Source organism: Plecotus auritus, assembly GCF_963455305.1.
Source record: "Plecotus auritus genome assembly, chromosome: 5".
Classification (NCBI taxonomy): Eukaryota; Metazoa; Chordata; class Mammalia; order Chiroptera; family Vespertilionidae; genus Plecotus; species Plecotus auritus.
The window spans coordinates 174,069,389-174,085,386 of record NC_137776.1 but is presented as its reverse complement, the minus strand read 5'-3'; the positions used below and the strand labels follow the sequence as shown (position 1 = coordinate 174,085,386).

The 15,998-nt window shown below is 43.2% G+C and overlaps 1 protein-coding gene across 3 annotated transcripts in view; it reads right to left on the bottom strand.

The window, feature by feature from the left end:
• ASTN2 (astrotactin 2) overlaps positions 1–15,998 on the bottom strand; it is a 765,958-nt gene that overhangs the window by 279,834 nt on the left and 470,126 nt on the right. For all 3 annotated transcript variants that reach the window (XM_080667806.1, XM_080667807.1, XM_080667808.1), the window contains one exon: positions 5,929–6,117. In XM_080667806.1, the coding sequence (XP_080523932.1) occupies positions 5,929–6,117 (189 nt within the window). The remainder of the gene's footprint in view (positions 1–5,928; positions 6,118–15,998) is intronic.

The following is a 15,998-nucleotide window of genomic DNA, read 5'->3' as shown; positions in this document are numbered from 1 at the left end:
CCTCTCCAAACCTTTACCCCTCTCTCTCCCCATCTCTTTAACCCTGTCCCCCGTCAACATCACTTTCATTCCTTCTGTGCTTGCCTGTCCCTGCTGCAGCCCAGACTCTCATTGAACGCCTCCTCTACCTTGGTCTCTCTCCATGTCTCTGCTCTCTCTCTCTCTGAATGTTCCCTTTATCACTCTTGCCTGTCTCCATCTCTGTGTGTGTGTCTCCTAGTGTGTGCCACATTTAGCCTTCACACTAGGTGGCTGGCTGATAACTCCTGGACTTGTCAAGGTCCGAACCATCTCTACACGCTCATCTCCCAGGGACAGGCGACACCCTACATGTGGCTACCTGAGGACGTGGCCAGGAATGGGGCCATTCCTGCAGAATCAGGCACATGGGGGGCTTTGCCTCAGACCCCTCCTTGGTTATGAATCTGACTTCTCCCTAGTGCCCTTGGGTCCTCCCTCTCTGCTGAGTCTTACCACATGCTAACAAGGACTATTTCCAAGTTATATGCATCCCTTATGACAGAACCAGAAATCAGGAAACTCTAACTTTTGATGTCCAAGGGGCCCCACATCAAGGTGAGCACTGGGCAAGTTATAGTCATTCCTGGGCCTCAGTGTCTCCATCTGCAGCACAAGGAGTTAGTTCTGAACTGGTTAATCTTTAAGTGCTTGTCCCATTTGGAAACTTGGAACATGAGACTTTCTGTAAAGCAGAAATCTGGGTTGCTCTTTCGGAGATTCCACAGAGGATGTGAGAATGCAGACCTGTCTCCTCTCAGCAGTTGCTAGGTGCAGGGATCTATCTGGGCAGAGGCAGAAGAACGAAGCAGAGCTGTAGCGTCCACACTGGAGATTCGGCGGGGAGAGAGTTGGAAAGCCCAGGCCAGGCAGTTGTCAGGAAAGGAGGCATATGGCAGGACAGCTGGTAGGGTGCCTGCTGGCTACTCAGGAGGGCTGGACTGGAGATTACTTGTAGGAGGGAGGAAAAGGAGGTGAGAAATGATGACTTCCTTTGATGCTGAAAAATCTGCAGGCCTGCCTTCTGGAACTTGGGGGACAAGGGAGCTGCAGTGCTCCCCCGAACCCCCACAACCTGTCTGGGGCTCAGGGAGGGAGATGTGAAAGATAAATTTAGACTCATCAGAACTGCCTTAGCAAGTGGCTCCAAGAGGTGACATGGTCTGGAGATGGAAGTAATTGCAAAGAAAGTTTAAGTGAAGCCAATGATGAGAGAGCTTAAGTGAAACTACTCTGATATAACAGTATTCTGGGAAGTTCTCTAAATCTGGAGGCTGTTGTAAAAAGAGAAAGAGTGGGCTGTTCACTATACTGCCCTCCAGGAGCAAATCAGGGCACACACAGACCCTGGCTATTCAGAGACAACCTCAAATTGAATGGTTGGGAACAATGGACAGCATGTGAGGCTGAATAAAAACGCCTCATGGGGATAAAACTGTCTGAGCCTGGGGACTCCCCCGCCAGGCTTTAAGGAGCCATGCTCTCTCTTCCTGCGCAGTCTGTTGGTAGGAGGAAGGCATCCCTCTGGGCCATCAGGAGATCTGCGATCATGGACTAGCTCGGCAGTGACTTGCTTTGTGACCTTAGCCAAGTCCCTTCTCCATACATAAAATGAGATCCGGGGATTCCATGAAGCCCCTTCAAGATCTAACATCTTGCCCTGGCCAGTGTTTCTCAGTGGTTAGAGCGTCAGCTTGCACACCAGAGGTTTAGGGGTACAATTCCTGGTCAAGGGCACGTACCTGTGTTGCAGGTTCAATCTCCAGCCCTGGTTGGAGCACATGCAGGAGGCAAACAATCAGTATGTGTCTCTCACATTGATCTCTCTCTTGCTCTCTCCCTTCTCCCTTCTCTCCCCCACGCTTCTTCCTCCTTTTCACCCTCTCTAAAAATCAATGAAAAAAATATCCTCACTCCTTGGGTAAGGATTAAAAAAATAGATCTAGCATCTTACTACTCAATGGACCAAGCTAATCTTCATACAAGAGAATGAGAGCTAGTGTATTTGATCCCTTATCACATGCAGCCACTCTGATGGTAGCTGTGAAAAATCAAACCACATAAAACATACAATGTGCCTATCACAGTGGCTGGCATCTGATGCAACATCGCTTTTTAAAGAGGAGGCAAGAGGACTATGCTTGTCACATGTGGGACCAGGCTTTGGAGCAGGTCTTCCTGGGGGTCTGTTTTCCTGACTCTCCCTCCTGCTTGTCCATATGTCTGAGCTTCTTCCTGGACAGGAAAATGTCCCTTTCCCTCTTCAAAATCCTCATCCTCTGAGAAGCCATTTATCAAGACATTGGTTGCATTTTTACACACTAATAATGAACTATCAGAAAGGGAGACTAAAAAATATGTACCCAATCCCATTTACAATTGCATCAAAACACACAATACCTAGAAATAAATTTGACCAACGAGGTAAAAATTCTGTACACAAAAATTATAAGACACTCAAGAAAGAAGCTGAAATAGATACATATAGAGGCATATATCAAGATCATGGATAAGAAGAATTAACATCATTAACATGTCCATACCACTCAAAGCAATTTATTGATTCAACATAATTCCTATCAAAATACCCATGGTGTTTTTCATAGAACTACAGCAAAGAATCCAAAAATGTATATGGAACCCCAAATCATTCTTTATAATTCCTCTCAAAATGCTTCCCATGGGAAGTCCTTTGAAATCACTGGCATTCCTTGGAACACTACTTTGCAAATTGAATTTTCATATATGTCTTTCAATAGCATGAAATCTACAAGCTTGTAAATTCCTTTCTCAACTACAAGGGGTAATTTACTTTTTTTCCATGCAGCATTATTCTATCCATCATGATTCTCAAGGTAGAGTTTCATATATTTTATTAAAACAACAGAAAACCAGTATTATAAAATCTCAGTGTCAAGTAATTCATCCAGATTGTCCTTAAATTTCTCCCAGAGTTTTTCCAGTAACGCAGCAGTCAGCTTCTGCTTGAGCCTCTGAGTAGCAGAAAGCAATTTGCTGGGAACTGGAGGGCTTGGCTCGGCCACTAAATTGCTGTGTGGCTGCCAGTCACTCTATCACCCTTGACTGATCCTTCAACCTTACCCTTTTGCCTGCAATTGCTCACTGGGCCTTGTCCATTATACCTCACACCTATCTCCCAACATTCCTTTTTATCTTCAATAGTATTCCCATCATTCTGCTTCAAGGGGGCTTCAACAATAGACACCTTATTGACCCTCCATTCCACTCCTCCTGCCCCCCCCCATCACAATCTACTTCAGAGGCAGCCACTGTGAGGGTGAAAACTCCAATGCAGTCAAGACATGCTCCCCTCCCTTAACCAAGTAAGAGCCTCCCATCTGCTATTAGAATAAAGACCAGGCCTGCAAGGCTCCCACTGCTTACTGTGCTGGCTTCACCGCCTACCATCCCCCCTCATTTGCTCAGCTTCAACCTCACCAGCCTTCATTGCCTGAAGTTTTAGAGTTTTTCCTTCTCAGAATATATGTCTCTGCTTGAGACTTTTTCTAAGGCTAACTCTCCTGCATCTTCCAGGTATTAGTTTAATAATACGTCATCTACAAAGTAGGCCCCAAAGCCTTATTACTGTGTTCTAGTGCAACAGATGTGCTCCGCTCCTCTCTAAACTACATCCAACTGCATTAGATCCCACTGCCGATTGCTTTCCTGGGACCCTGTATCTTAACTTCATAGTACCTACCGCAAATCAAGTAAATGCAGAAGATCACAATCACGATCTCACACACACACACTCACACACGCGCACACACACACACACATTCACACTCACTCACACATACACACACACACACTCACACATTCATACTCACACACACTCACACACACATTCACACTCACACACATTCATACACACTCACACATTCACATGCACACACACTCACACATTCACACTCACACACATTCTCACACACACACATTCACACTCACACACATTCTCACACACACACTCACACATTCATACACACACATTCACACTCACACACTCACACACATTCACACTCACACTTTCACACGCACACACACTCACACATTCACACTCACTCACATTCACACTCACACACACACTCATACATTCACACTCACACACTCACTCACATGCTCACACACACATTCATACTCACACACACACACACATTCACACTCACAAACTCACATTCACACACACACACTCGAAAATTCACACTCACACATTCACACTCACACACACTCACATGCACACACACACACAAAATACCTAAGCACCACAGGGTAAGGGGCCATTTTCCACTGTATCCCAAGTAACCAGCATGGGACCTGGGACATATTAGGTACTCAGAGCGCGTGCGATCGCTATCGAGGTGAATGCTTTTAGGGAATTCACATTACATTTCCATTCTAGTTCTATGAAATGGGAAGCGATGAGGTGTGCTGAGCTAGAGGCAGGAGCAGGGCTTTGGAGCCAGCCAGGCTGACATGTGAGTCCTCGCTCTCTCACTTGATGGTGACCTTTCCCTCTTTGATGTTAACTGCTCAGGTATGAAATGAAGGCCATGGGGCCTCCAAGGGTTTTACTGAGGAAGCTAAACTGGCATTCGCCTGGCCCTCCCTCTCCCTGGAAGGGGGATGTGGGAAAGCCACTAGACATTTCCATTTCTTAGCAGGGTGAAGGGGGTGATCACATTCCCTGCTCCCCAGGACCACTGTGAGAATGACATAGCATAAAATGGGTCAATGGCGCTAAGAATGCCCTCCGCATGTGCTGGACTAATGTTAGTGGCTCTTCTTCTTCATTATTATTATTACCATTATTATTATAGCTTGACACATAATAATTCTTATTAAATAGCAGCCACTATTACCACTCCAACTACAATAACCACTATTATTAATTTGATGATGGGATAAGGATGACAATTTTTATAATGGTGATATTTCTTACTAGCTCTGACTTTTGTTGGTAAAACCTCAAGTGGTGGGGAGAACCTGCTTTGTAATATCCTGTCACATATTCATCCAAAACTGCCTAACAGTATAGTTGTTCTCTTTTAAAAAGAGAATTTCTTATACACGGAATAGTTCTTCTCCCTCTACCATCTTCAGATTCTGAGGCATGAAGACAGCCCACCCAAGGTCTTTCTTCTCCCAAGAGAACAACCTGTTACTTCAACCTTCCCAGGACGCCTTTCTCAACGAGACTGCACATCTAATCCCCATATCATTTGGCCAACCCAGTCCCAGTGCTGTTTGCTCTTGTAAGAGAGTAGTCTCATATTTTAGTTTCTCATGTGCCTCTGTATTGGTTAACAGGGAAATGGGTCTTTGACATATTGATAACAAAAAATACAGGGGTTTCTAAATAGCTTTACTGAGATTTGGTGTGTGTGTGTGTACGTATGTGTGTGTGTATGTGTGTGTGTGCAGATGGAGAAAGAAGGAGAGAGAGAGAGGTGTTTTAAGAATGTTCAAGAAAACGTTAATTCTGCGTATTTCTGGGTGATGGTAATTTTATTTTCTACTTCATTAAATGTCTTTATTTTTGAATGGCTTGACTAGACTACACAGGACACTTATTTTGTAATACACTAGAAGATTAATTAAATTTTTAAAAAACTCCATTAACTATACTTACAGGAGGAATTTATATTGAATTGAAAATATGTGAACAGAGTTAGAAAAATGGGAGGGTGGGAGGAATAAGGGCTACTTGGTCAGAGAAGGAACCTCATGGTATGAATTTTCTGATTTCTAACACTCATGGGTGGGCGTCAGTGAGCTTGGGGAGATGCTTGCCAGTGTAAGAGGACTCGATTCAATGGTGCCCATGGCTCCTCCTGCCCATATTTTGGGTCAATGACGCAACCAGTGAAGTGCCAAGGATGGCCCCCATACCTAAAGGTCATCTGGAAGACTTGGCCTTGGTTCACATGCTGGGTCCGGTTGTTGTAGCCATGTAGCATCTCTCCAAAGAGGGTGTCGTTGAATTTGGAGTCGGGCTTGAGGCACTTGGGGCCCTCGCAGACATCGGAGAGCATGAGGCAGGATTTCCCATCAGGCGCCAGCTTGTACTCCTCCACGCAGCTGTGCGACAGAGCAGAGCCGAGAGTTAGCAGCGTGTGGGGATGCCCCCGAGGCGACCTGAAACGGAGGCCTCCTTTGCCTGCAAAACAGGTCAGAGTTTAAAAACGTAGACAGCTCTTCTGGCGGGAGTCTATCTAGGGCACAGGTGTCTTGAGAGAAGCACATTAATCCTGCAAATTGGTAAATCCAAGGGAAGTCATTTGTAACATTTCGGAGGAGCCGAGGGGAAGCCAGGAGTGCACATTCATGCACAAAGGAAATTTAAAAACGGTTTTCCATGAGCACACAGACTTCCAGAAGCATGACCGACCATTTCACTGGGAATCATCAACTAGCTCCTCAAACTGGAATCTATTCCCAGTGTATCTGTTGACCAAGGTGAAAGACTAGTGCGAAAACAAGGTTTTATTGCCCTGGTAGCTCAGAGGGGATTCTTCCAGGACCACGGACAGCGCAGGCAGCAGCTGCTGCTTCTGTTCAATTAGCAATGTTCACAGCCTCTGCTGGCCTATAAGGACCAGTCCTGACAGCACCAGGGCCCTGGACATACCTCTAAAGCAGAACGGGCTCCTCTATGGACCAAAGAGGCAGCTGAATGGGATGTGGAAGTAATATTTATGATGTTTGGGTTTGCAGTGGGAAAGGAATCTCCTAAGAGAGGCATAGGGAGAAGGGAGGAAGCATAAAAATCAGCCCCTGACAAACATCAACCCAGAAAAGGGACTTCTTTGAGTGTCCACCTGTTCATGGTCCTTTGCTACACACAAGGGATAGGGTGCACATAATAAAGTAAACAAGAGCTGGACAATTGGAGAAACTGTATCAATATCATCTCTGCTCCTTTGGACCTCTCTAAACCTTGGCAAGTCATTTGACTCTTCAATCTCCAGTTTCCTCATCTGTAAAATGGGGTAGACACTCTGACCTTAATTTACTAGGATGCTATGAGGTCCCATGATACACTGGATGAAAAAAAAAAAAAACCCACACAGGAATTGCAGGTAGTTAACAAGATAATTGTAGGAATGGTGGCAATGGTGGTGTTTCTATTTATTGAGCACATACAATCAATGGGTACTTTGCATATCTATATTTGATCATGAAAAAAAAAGTAGTGTCATTCCTGCTTTACAAAGAAGCAAAATGAGGACCCAAGAAATAAAGCATGTCACACCAAAAGTGGCAAAGCTGGCAATCAAATGCAGGTCTCTTTACAACCAATGTGCAGTGGGAAAGTCTAGGAAGAAGGCGTGTCCTGGTGCCCTGGTCACGTCTATTTCCCTTTCTGCTTGCCTGTGTTAAATGTAAGCAATTAACCTTCAATAAAGTTGCAGTACAGCTAAAGCGAGTTATATAAACATGCAGAGTATATAACAAGGACTTGAAAAAGTGTAAATCCATCCATGTATGCCAGGAGCTTCCCAGCAAATATGAGAAATGATTTACCCACTCATGAATAAGTACACTTTTGTTGTAAATGATTTAATATTACCAAAGCCTACAGAATAAAATGTGGAAATTCCTCATTTCCCACGCCACATATATTTTTACTTCCTGTTCTAGTGGTTATCATTGTTAACTATTATATATTCTTTCAAAGTTTTATCAGTGCATTTAAAGATACACATTAAATATAATTTATATATAAAGTATCCCCTCAAAAATGTATACATACTTTGACAGATAATCTATTACATATTGAAAATGAAATGTATTTTAATAAACACCGCCTTTATAATTATTCAAAGTGTGTATACATTTTTTGGGACACCCGTGTGTTTGTGTGTATGTGTGTGTGTGTGTGTGTGTGTGTGTGTTGTGAGATAAGCATTTGTACCTAATACTATTTCTTGAAGATCTTTTCAAATCTGTATTCATAGAAATCTTTTAAATGGTTATTTGGCATTGCACATTATAAATGTACCATAATGCTTTTAACGAATCTTTATTTATGGGCATTTTGGTTGTTTATAACTGTTTGCTATTATAAACGGTGCCATAATAAAGATCTTTTTACATTTATCACTGCATGTGTGTGCATTTCTGTAAAAGAGATTCTTAGAAGAGGGATTGCTGGGTCAATGTTTTAGGAATTTTAAAATTTTGATAGATCTTCTAAATGACTGTCTGCAGAGACTCTACGAGCTTACAATCCTATCACTGATGAATGAGAGCGCCCATTGCCCACATTTTTCATGTTCATGACTGCTGATCTGGGATAGGGGAAAATAGCAGGCTTTTGTTGGGATGTGCATTTCCTGAAGACTGGTGAGGTTCGGTTCACTATCTTTTCATGCCATGGTCTGTGTACTTCTCCGTCTGCAGATTGTCCGACCATATGCTTTGACCATTTTTCTATCGGAATACTTACCTTTTCCCTTACTGACTTGTAGATGTTTTGCCTATTTTGTGAATAGTGACCCTTTTCCTTCCATATATATTGACATTTTCTTCCAGTCTGGATTTGTATTTTAATTTTGCTTTTGAGATCTTACACCCTCTCTATCCTGGCTGGTCTTTTATTGCTTCTGAATTTTGTGCAATGCTCAGGGAGCCACACAATGACAAAACATCTTCCTGTATATTCTTCTAATATATATATAGTTTTTACATCTTCAGTTATTTAATCGACGTGGAATTAAATTTTGTGCATGATAGAAGTGGTTATTTTGACTAATTTTTATGAGTACTGATGACCTGAGGGTCCTTGCTTTCATAACTTTGAAATGCTGTTTTGTCATGTACTACATCCCCACGTATACACGGTTGGAGTTTTCCCTACTGAATGATCTGGATATTCCTGCAATAATTCTACTCCAGTTTCATCACTATGGCTTTATACTGTGGTCTGAATATAGTAAAGTAAGTCCCCTCCCCATCATGGGCACAAATTTTCCATTCAAAATGTTCCCATTGTTCTCACTCATTTCCCCCTTGTTCTCACTCATTTCCCCCTTCAGATGAATTCTGGAGTTGGCTTGTCAAGTTCCATATAAAATCCAAGCGGAATTTGGGGTGGTATTGCATTGAATTTGTAGACTACATTGGGGGGAGGTTTAAATATATTTTTCTCATTAAGAAGTATATATTAAGAGCCAACTGTGTGCTGGGCACTGCTGACCACTGTGGCAGGGATGGTGTCCCACGCTGGGTCCTCTTCCTGGACCTGTGCTGTAGACAGAGGTTCCGAGCCCCCTTGCAGCTGGGCTGGAGGGACCTTGTGACAGGACAGTGAAGGATGGCATCTGTGCTGAAAGGGCACATGCCATGGCCAGACCCGGCTCTGTTCCTCAGTCCTCTCCTCTCTCGCCACGGCCAGCCTGGATCCAGATGCGCAGTGCTGGATGGAAGCGGGCTGCCCATCGTTGCCCATTCACAATGGACCTTGCATGAACAATACATAAAATCTCATGTGTGAGCTTCCGGTTTGGAGGACCATTCAGGAGAGCAATATAGCTTCTCTTATTCTAGCTGACTGATACAGCATCTTCACAGTTGTGAGTCTTCTAATTCTAGCTGGCATCTCCATTTATCAAATGTCCCTTTAAACCCTTCACTGAACTTACCGACATTGGATCACAACAGTCTTGCACATATCTTGTGTGCATGCGTGGGGGATCCTTCATAGGCATTTGTGTGACACACTACACTCTAGAGGTTACAAACATGCATTTTGGATGCGGACCACCGGAGTATGAATCCTGATTCCCTTCCTTCCTCACTGTGTGACCTTGGGAAAAATGCTTAACCTCTCTGGACTTCTTCTGTTTACCTATAAAGAAGCCCCCTCCTCATTGTGCCACTGTTAGGATTAAATGAGTTGTGTTTGGAATATAGTGTGGAAAACACACAGCTCCCATTATTACAGTCTTCTCCACCTCAGGAGTAGGATCGGTTTTCCTCTTATGTTTTCCCTTATATTTTCCAGTGAGTTATTGCTGATATTGAGGAGAGCTATTACTGATTTTCGTACATTGACTTTTCATCCTACCACATAAGGAACTCACCAGTTCTAATATGTGGACAGATTCTTCAGGATGGAGGACTTTATATTTGCCCAGTTTGGGTCTGAGGATAATGTGAGCATGTGGAGTACATTAGGGCACTGTCCTTTTCTTTCCTCTCTCTGCGTCGCTTTGTATAAGATATGTGGTCGGACCTGCCTATAATCCCCTGGGCTTGATGTCTTCTTTTCCACTGTAGCTCTTTAGCTCTCTTATCAGTTTATTTTATGTTATCTGTCAATTTAGATTTTCCACAGCATCGTGACTCTAACTTGGTAATTTATATTTTCTAAGAAAATATTGCATTTTATCAAGACTCAAATTTATTGGTCTATAGTCATACACAGTATTCTCATTAGATGTGTTTTATCTTCTGTGCTTCCATGGTAATGTCCCTAGCTCTTTTCTAATGTGCTTATTTGTATTTCTGTCTCACTCTCCTTTGAACGGGCTTTTTTCATTTTATTGATGGAGCTCCTTTTATTTTTTTTCCTATTTTATTTATTTCGGCTTTTATTTGTATTAATTCCTTCCTACTGCTGTCTTTGACTTTGCTTCAGAATTCTTTTTTATGGTCTCTTGAGCTGAAGGCTTCCCTTGCTTGGTTTCCATCTTTCTCGCTTCTTGATAAATGCCATAGGCTCCCGAGTATGACTTTGCCCACGTCCTGCTTGAGTTCGAAATGCAGCCTTCCACCTCCCGCTCCTTTCTCAAGAGGCGGGGATTCGAGTTTGCGTTTTTCCTTACCCAGTTGTTACGCTGAAGGCCGTCTTTCTGTAATTCTCAAGTAGATAGATTCACTTGCTAGCTAGAGTGTTGTTAATACAGAACAGCATTGCCTTCTAGTCTGAGAATGTACCATGTACAATTTCAACTTCGAATTTATTGAGATTTCATGCCTCCTAACTTAAGACACAGGTGTCAAGTTCACGAGTATGTGGGACCTAATCAAATTGGACTTGAATAGAGGCTGCACCACCTAGCAGCTATAGGACCCTGAGGAACTCAGTAGGCTTCCGTAGGCCTCAGTGTCACAATCTATTAAATGGGGTAACACTAATCCTTATCACAGAGCTGATGTGAGGATTAGAGGTAACTTACATAAAGGATAGAATAGCATCCGTCCTGTAGGTGCCAGGGAATGCATCAGGCATTGTGACTGCCATCATGAGTGTTACTGTGACTATGCTGTTATTGATCTATTAGCCCACTGACACTTCTCAGGGAATGTAAACTTATCTCCAGTGGTTCTCAGGTCCTGGTTTCTGACGTCTCTCTAGATCTAGATTTCTTTTTTTTAAATTTATCTTTATTGTTGAAAGTATTACAGATGTCCCCCTTTTTCCCTACTGACCTCTTCTAGCCTGCACACGCCCCCCCCCCAAGATCTAGATTTCTTAAAGTCTGCAGAGCTGCCCTTCTTTGACTCTTCTTTTAAAAAAAAATTATTCAAATTACATAATTGGGAACTTTTACGGGCCATTCACTGAAAATAAATCATACATATATACATATATGTGAATATATAAATCTGTACACATATAATTACATATGTTACATGTATACATTATACACATATATGGATGCACACACACATACACATCACATATGCACAGCTTAGCCCTAGATTCCGGATTCCACAGCCTAGTATAATTTTTTTCTATATGTGACCTGCTTTGCTCCTTATTACAACCTGTAGTAGAGAGAATCATAGTCCACAAAATGTTCCGTGTCCTAATCCCTAGAACCTGTGAATATGTTAACTTGTATGGCAAAAGGAATTTTGCAGATATGATTAAAAATTTTGAGATGGGAAGATTACCCTGAATTATCTTGGTGAGCTCCATGTAATCCTAGGGAGCCTTATGAGAGCTTACAAGGCAGACAAGAGTGTCCCAGACAGAGAATGAGATACAGAGAGAGAGGAGAGAGTCCCTGGCCTTGAAGTCTTGCCAATATCTAGATTTTAGGCATTCTGACTGCCAGAGCTGTGTAATAATAAATTTGTGTTGTTTCAAGCCAGTAAGTTTGTGGAAATTTTTTGCAGAGTCATTAGGAAACTAATGCATAACCTTCACAGGGCAGTGCAACTCCCAATTTCAGATAAGGAAACTAGCTAGAGACTCTAGGGGATTTGCCTTCCATGGAGCTATCTATGCCTTGTCAAGTCAATAGTGGTGGAAGGAAGTGAACCTTGGAGTTAATAGGGTGTGGGCATATGACTCTGTGTGTGTGTGTGTGTGTGTGTGTGTGTGTGTGTGTGTGAGAGAGAGAGAGAGAGAGAGAGAGAGAGAGAGAGAGAGAGAGAGAGAGAGAGAGATTTAGCCAATTACAACTGTAGGTTCATGGTGGTTTTCTTTTGCCTGGGGTGGGAAAGGGCTGTGGCCCAGAAGGAGAGGGAGGAGGGGAGATGAAAAGCCTGGGGTAGTTAGTAAGCCCCTAAGAGATGCAGGAAGAAAACAAAATAGGGTCTCACCAAGACCAACTTTCCTCTCAGTTTTGAAATGTGGGCAACTCACTCCCTCAAGCCCCCCTAGGGCACAAGAGGATTTATGCAAAGGTCTGTTTAGTCGCTGGTTTCTTTTTTTGTTAATTTTATTTTTGTACCAAAATGACATAAATATAGAGCTCCTTTAGAGCTCTGTCGTCTGGGAGATTTTCTTACAGAAATGCTCAGGAGTGTTTGTTGGCGCACAGGAACCCTGCCAATATCTGCATGAAACTATTTATACACATGCCAAAATGAAAAACATAAAATAAGTACAAAGATACAAACTGGGCATTTGAGCCAAAGGCGACAAATGTGTTACCCTTAACATACCCGTCACATTACAGAGAATAGAACTAGATGGGACTTCTGAGGCCGCACCATAAAAGTGGAAGAAAAGGGGCCATATGCTAACCTGACTAACTCAGGGAAGGCCTGCATGGCGGTCTTGCAAACTCAAGAGACCTAAAGTAACCACAAAGGATGGTCTGAAATGAAAACCTTTAATTAAAAAGCAGTTTGTAATGTCATTGTTCTAGGCCAGTATCTTCCCTGACAAAAATAAACTTGGATCTTTACTGAGCCTGTTGTGTTTATGCATCTAAGATAACGTATCTGAGGAATGTCAGTGTAACTTATAACTTCCACCTTTCCCCTTTTTTCCAGACCCCCCAGGGCACAACTAATGGCACCAGGGCGGAAACCACAAATTCCTCACTGTTATTGTTAGTGCTAGTGTTAATTGTTCACTGTTAACTATCCTGTATCCACCCATGTAAAAGAAGCATGTGTCCCTCATTTTACCTTTTATCCAATCCCAGAGGTTTGTTGCCCTCCCCCCCCCCCCCCCACTTGCTTTGCTTTCTCTGCCTCCCTAATCTATCACCAATGGATTTCATGTAACCCACTTACATCTCCTCTTTGGATGGAATTTATAAAACTGAGTGAAAAGCTGCCATTTTTCGGAGTACTATCTCAATATGTTGAGATTCTGCTTCCTGGCAATTGTCGACAGTTTAGCTTAAATAAACTCACAAAAATCCTTTACAGATTTGGAAGTTTTTTGTTTTGTTTTTTTATGTTAACAAAACTTTACTTGTGTTTAGGCAAGAGTACACTTTCCTTTATCCTTGTAGCAACATCACAACATGGGTACTCTCATTGCAGCCTTGCCCTCAAGGCCCCCGAGGCTTGGCATGGCAGATTCCTTGACCAAGACCCCATGAACAATTTAGGAACGCCAGGGCCCTCCCATGGATCTTCTTACTCCAGATCTAGTGCCTATTCCACTTCAGTACAAGTACCTTCTTCCAATCTGCTTGTTTTTCAAAGAGAAAACTGGGATCTACAGAGAGTGGCATTCATACACATTCTCTAAAAGCAGAGTGTTTATTTATTGATTCATGTATTTGCTCTCTCATTCATTCCTCAATGGTTTATGGGAGCAATGAATTATTTATTGAAATGCCTAGATTAGAAACTACTGATCTTTAAACAGGGAAGGGAATCAAATCCTAGAAAAAATAAGTATAGAGAAAAGTGAAGGGCAAGAAGAGCTCAAGGAACTGCACATCATACAGATGTGGACCAGTGTTAGGGATGGAGGTGAGCACTCTACTGCCAAGGCAAGAGAGGAGCAGAGGCTTCTGAGCTCTCCGGTTCTGACCCCTGTGAGAAATCCAACCTGGGTCATCAGGACAGGACCTTCTGTGACCTAGGGCAGTGGTCGGCAAACTCATTAGTCAACAGAGCCAAATATCAACAGTACAACAATTGAAATTTCTTTTGAGAGCCAAATTTTTTAAACTTAAACTTCTTCTAACGCCACTTCTTCAAAATAGACTCGCCCAGGCCGTGGTATTTTGTGGAAGAGCCACACTCAAGGGGCCAAAGAGCCGCATGTGGCTCGCAAGCCGCAGTTTGCCGACCACGGCCCTAGGGGTATGGCCACCTACCACATACACCCCACTCACCAATGTCGCAGGAGTCTTTCTCATGAAAGGCCTTGGGATCATCCCAAATGTTACCCAAAATTAAGTTTAGTGAAACTCTTCTCAGGGAGGGTGCTATCTGAAGACTTCACTCATGGCAAAAACTTAGAGTTCTAAAATAGCCATTTTGAAAGGGTATTCTTTAGAAAAGAAGGAAGGAGGGAAATGGAAGAAAAGTAAAGGGAAGGGGAAAAAAGAAACATAATTTCATGGAGAACTTTGGGCTAAATTATATAACATATTGTATTTACGCTAAGCCCCTCCCCCCTCCCCCAAAACTATAAAAGAGAGAGAAAACATCACTAATTAAATTTGTCAAAATAATAATGTAAAATCCTAACTAATAAAGAGGGAACATGCTAATTGACCCTTGTGCCATTGCAAAGATGGCAATGCCCACAGCCAATAAGGAGGGAATATGCTAATTTACTTCCCTGCCCTCAAAGATGGTGGTGTCCACACCCAATAAGGAGGGAATATGCTAATTGACTGCCCCGCCCTCTAAGATGGCGGCAACACAGCCAATAAGGAGGGAATATGCTAATTGACTGCCATGCCCTCAAAGATGGCGGCGTCCACAGCCACAAAATGGCGGCGCCCAGTCCCCTAGCCCTCCCAGCCACCCAGGGCCTGCCGGAGGCACAGGCAAGCCTCGATGGAGGCTGCCCAGCCACCCAGGGCCAGCCCGAGGTGCAGGTAACCAGGGCTGACTGAGGCTTGCACTGCTGGCAGTGGCAGCAGCAAAGGTGTGATGGGACATCGCCTTCCCCTGATCACTGGGTCACCTCCTGCCCCTGAGCGCTCCCGGACTGTGAGAGGGCGCAGGCCGGACTGAGCGACACCTCCCTCCAGTGCATGAATTTTCATGCACCGGGCTTCTAGTATCATAATTTCAAAAATATTAAAATGTGGAAAACATGGGAACTTTAAAACCAAAGAAATGTATGTTCCATCATTGTAGGACTTGTCAGAGCCTTTACTGCCCCCAGGTGCACTGTGAACTTCCAAGAGACAGAGATAGAGTGCAGTCTTCCCCACATGGGCTTGGTCACCAAGCTTCCCTTTTTTGTCTTTAAGCAGCTCATGGAACTAATGACACACAAAACCCACATTGGAAAACCCCATCTGAACAAATGGAAGGACTTGGTACACGTTTACCAGGTGTCTGTGAATATGTCCTACACCTGAGCTTTTCAAAACATTTCAAACAGCAGAGAACACAAGGCTGTAAAGTTTCATGAGAAACTGGCATGTGGATGTTCTGTTAACTATGAGAGGTTAACTGTCCTATGTTAACTATGAGAGGTTAATTGTCCTATGTTAACTATGAGAGGTTAACTGTCCTATGTTAACTATGAGAGGTTAACTGTCCTATGTTAACTGTGAGAGGTTAACTGT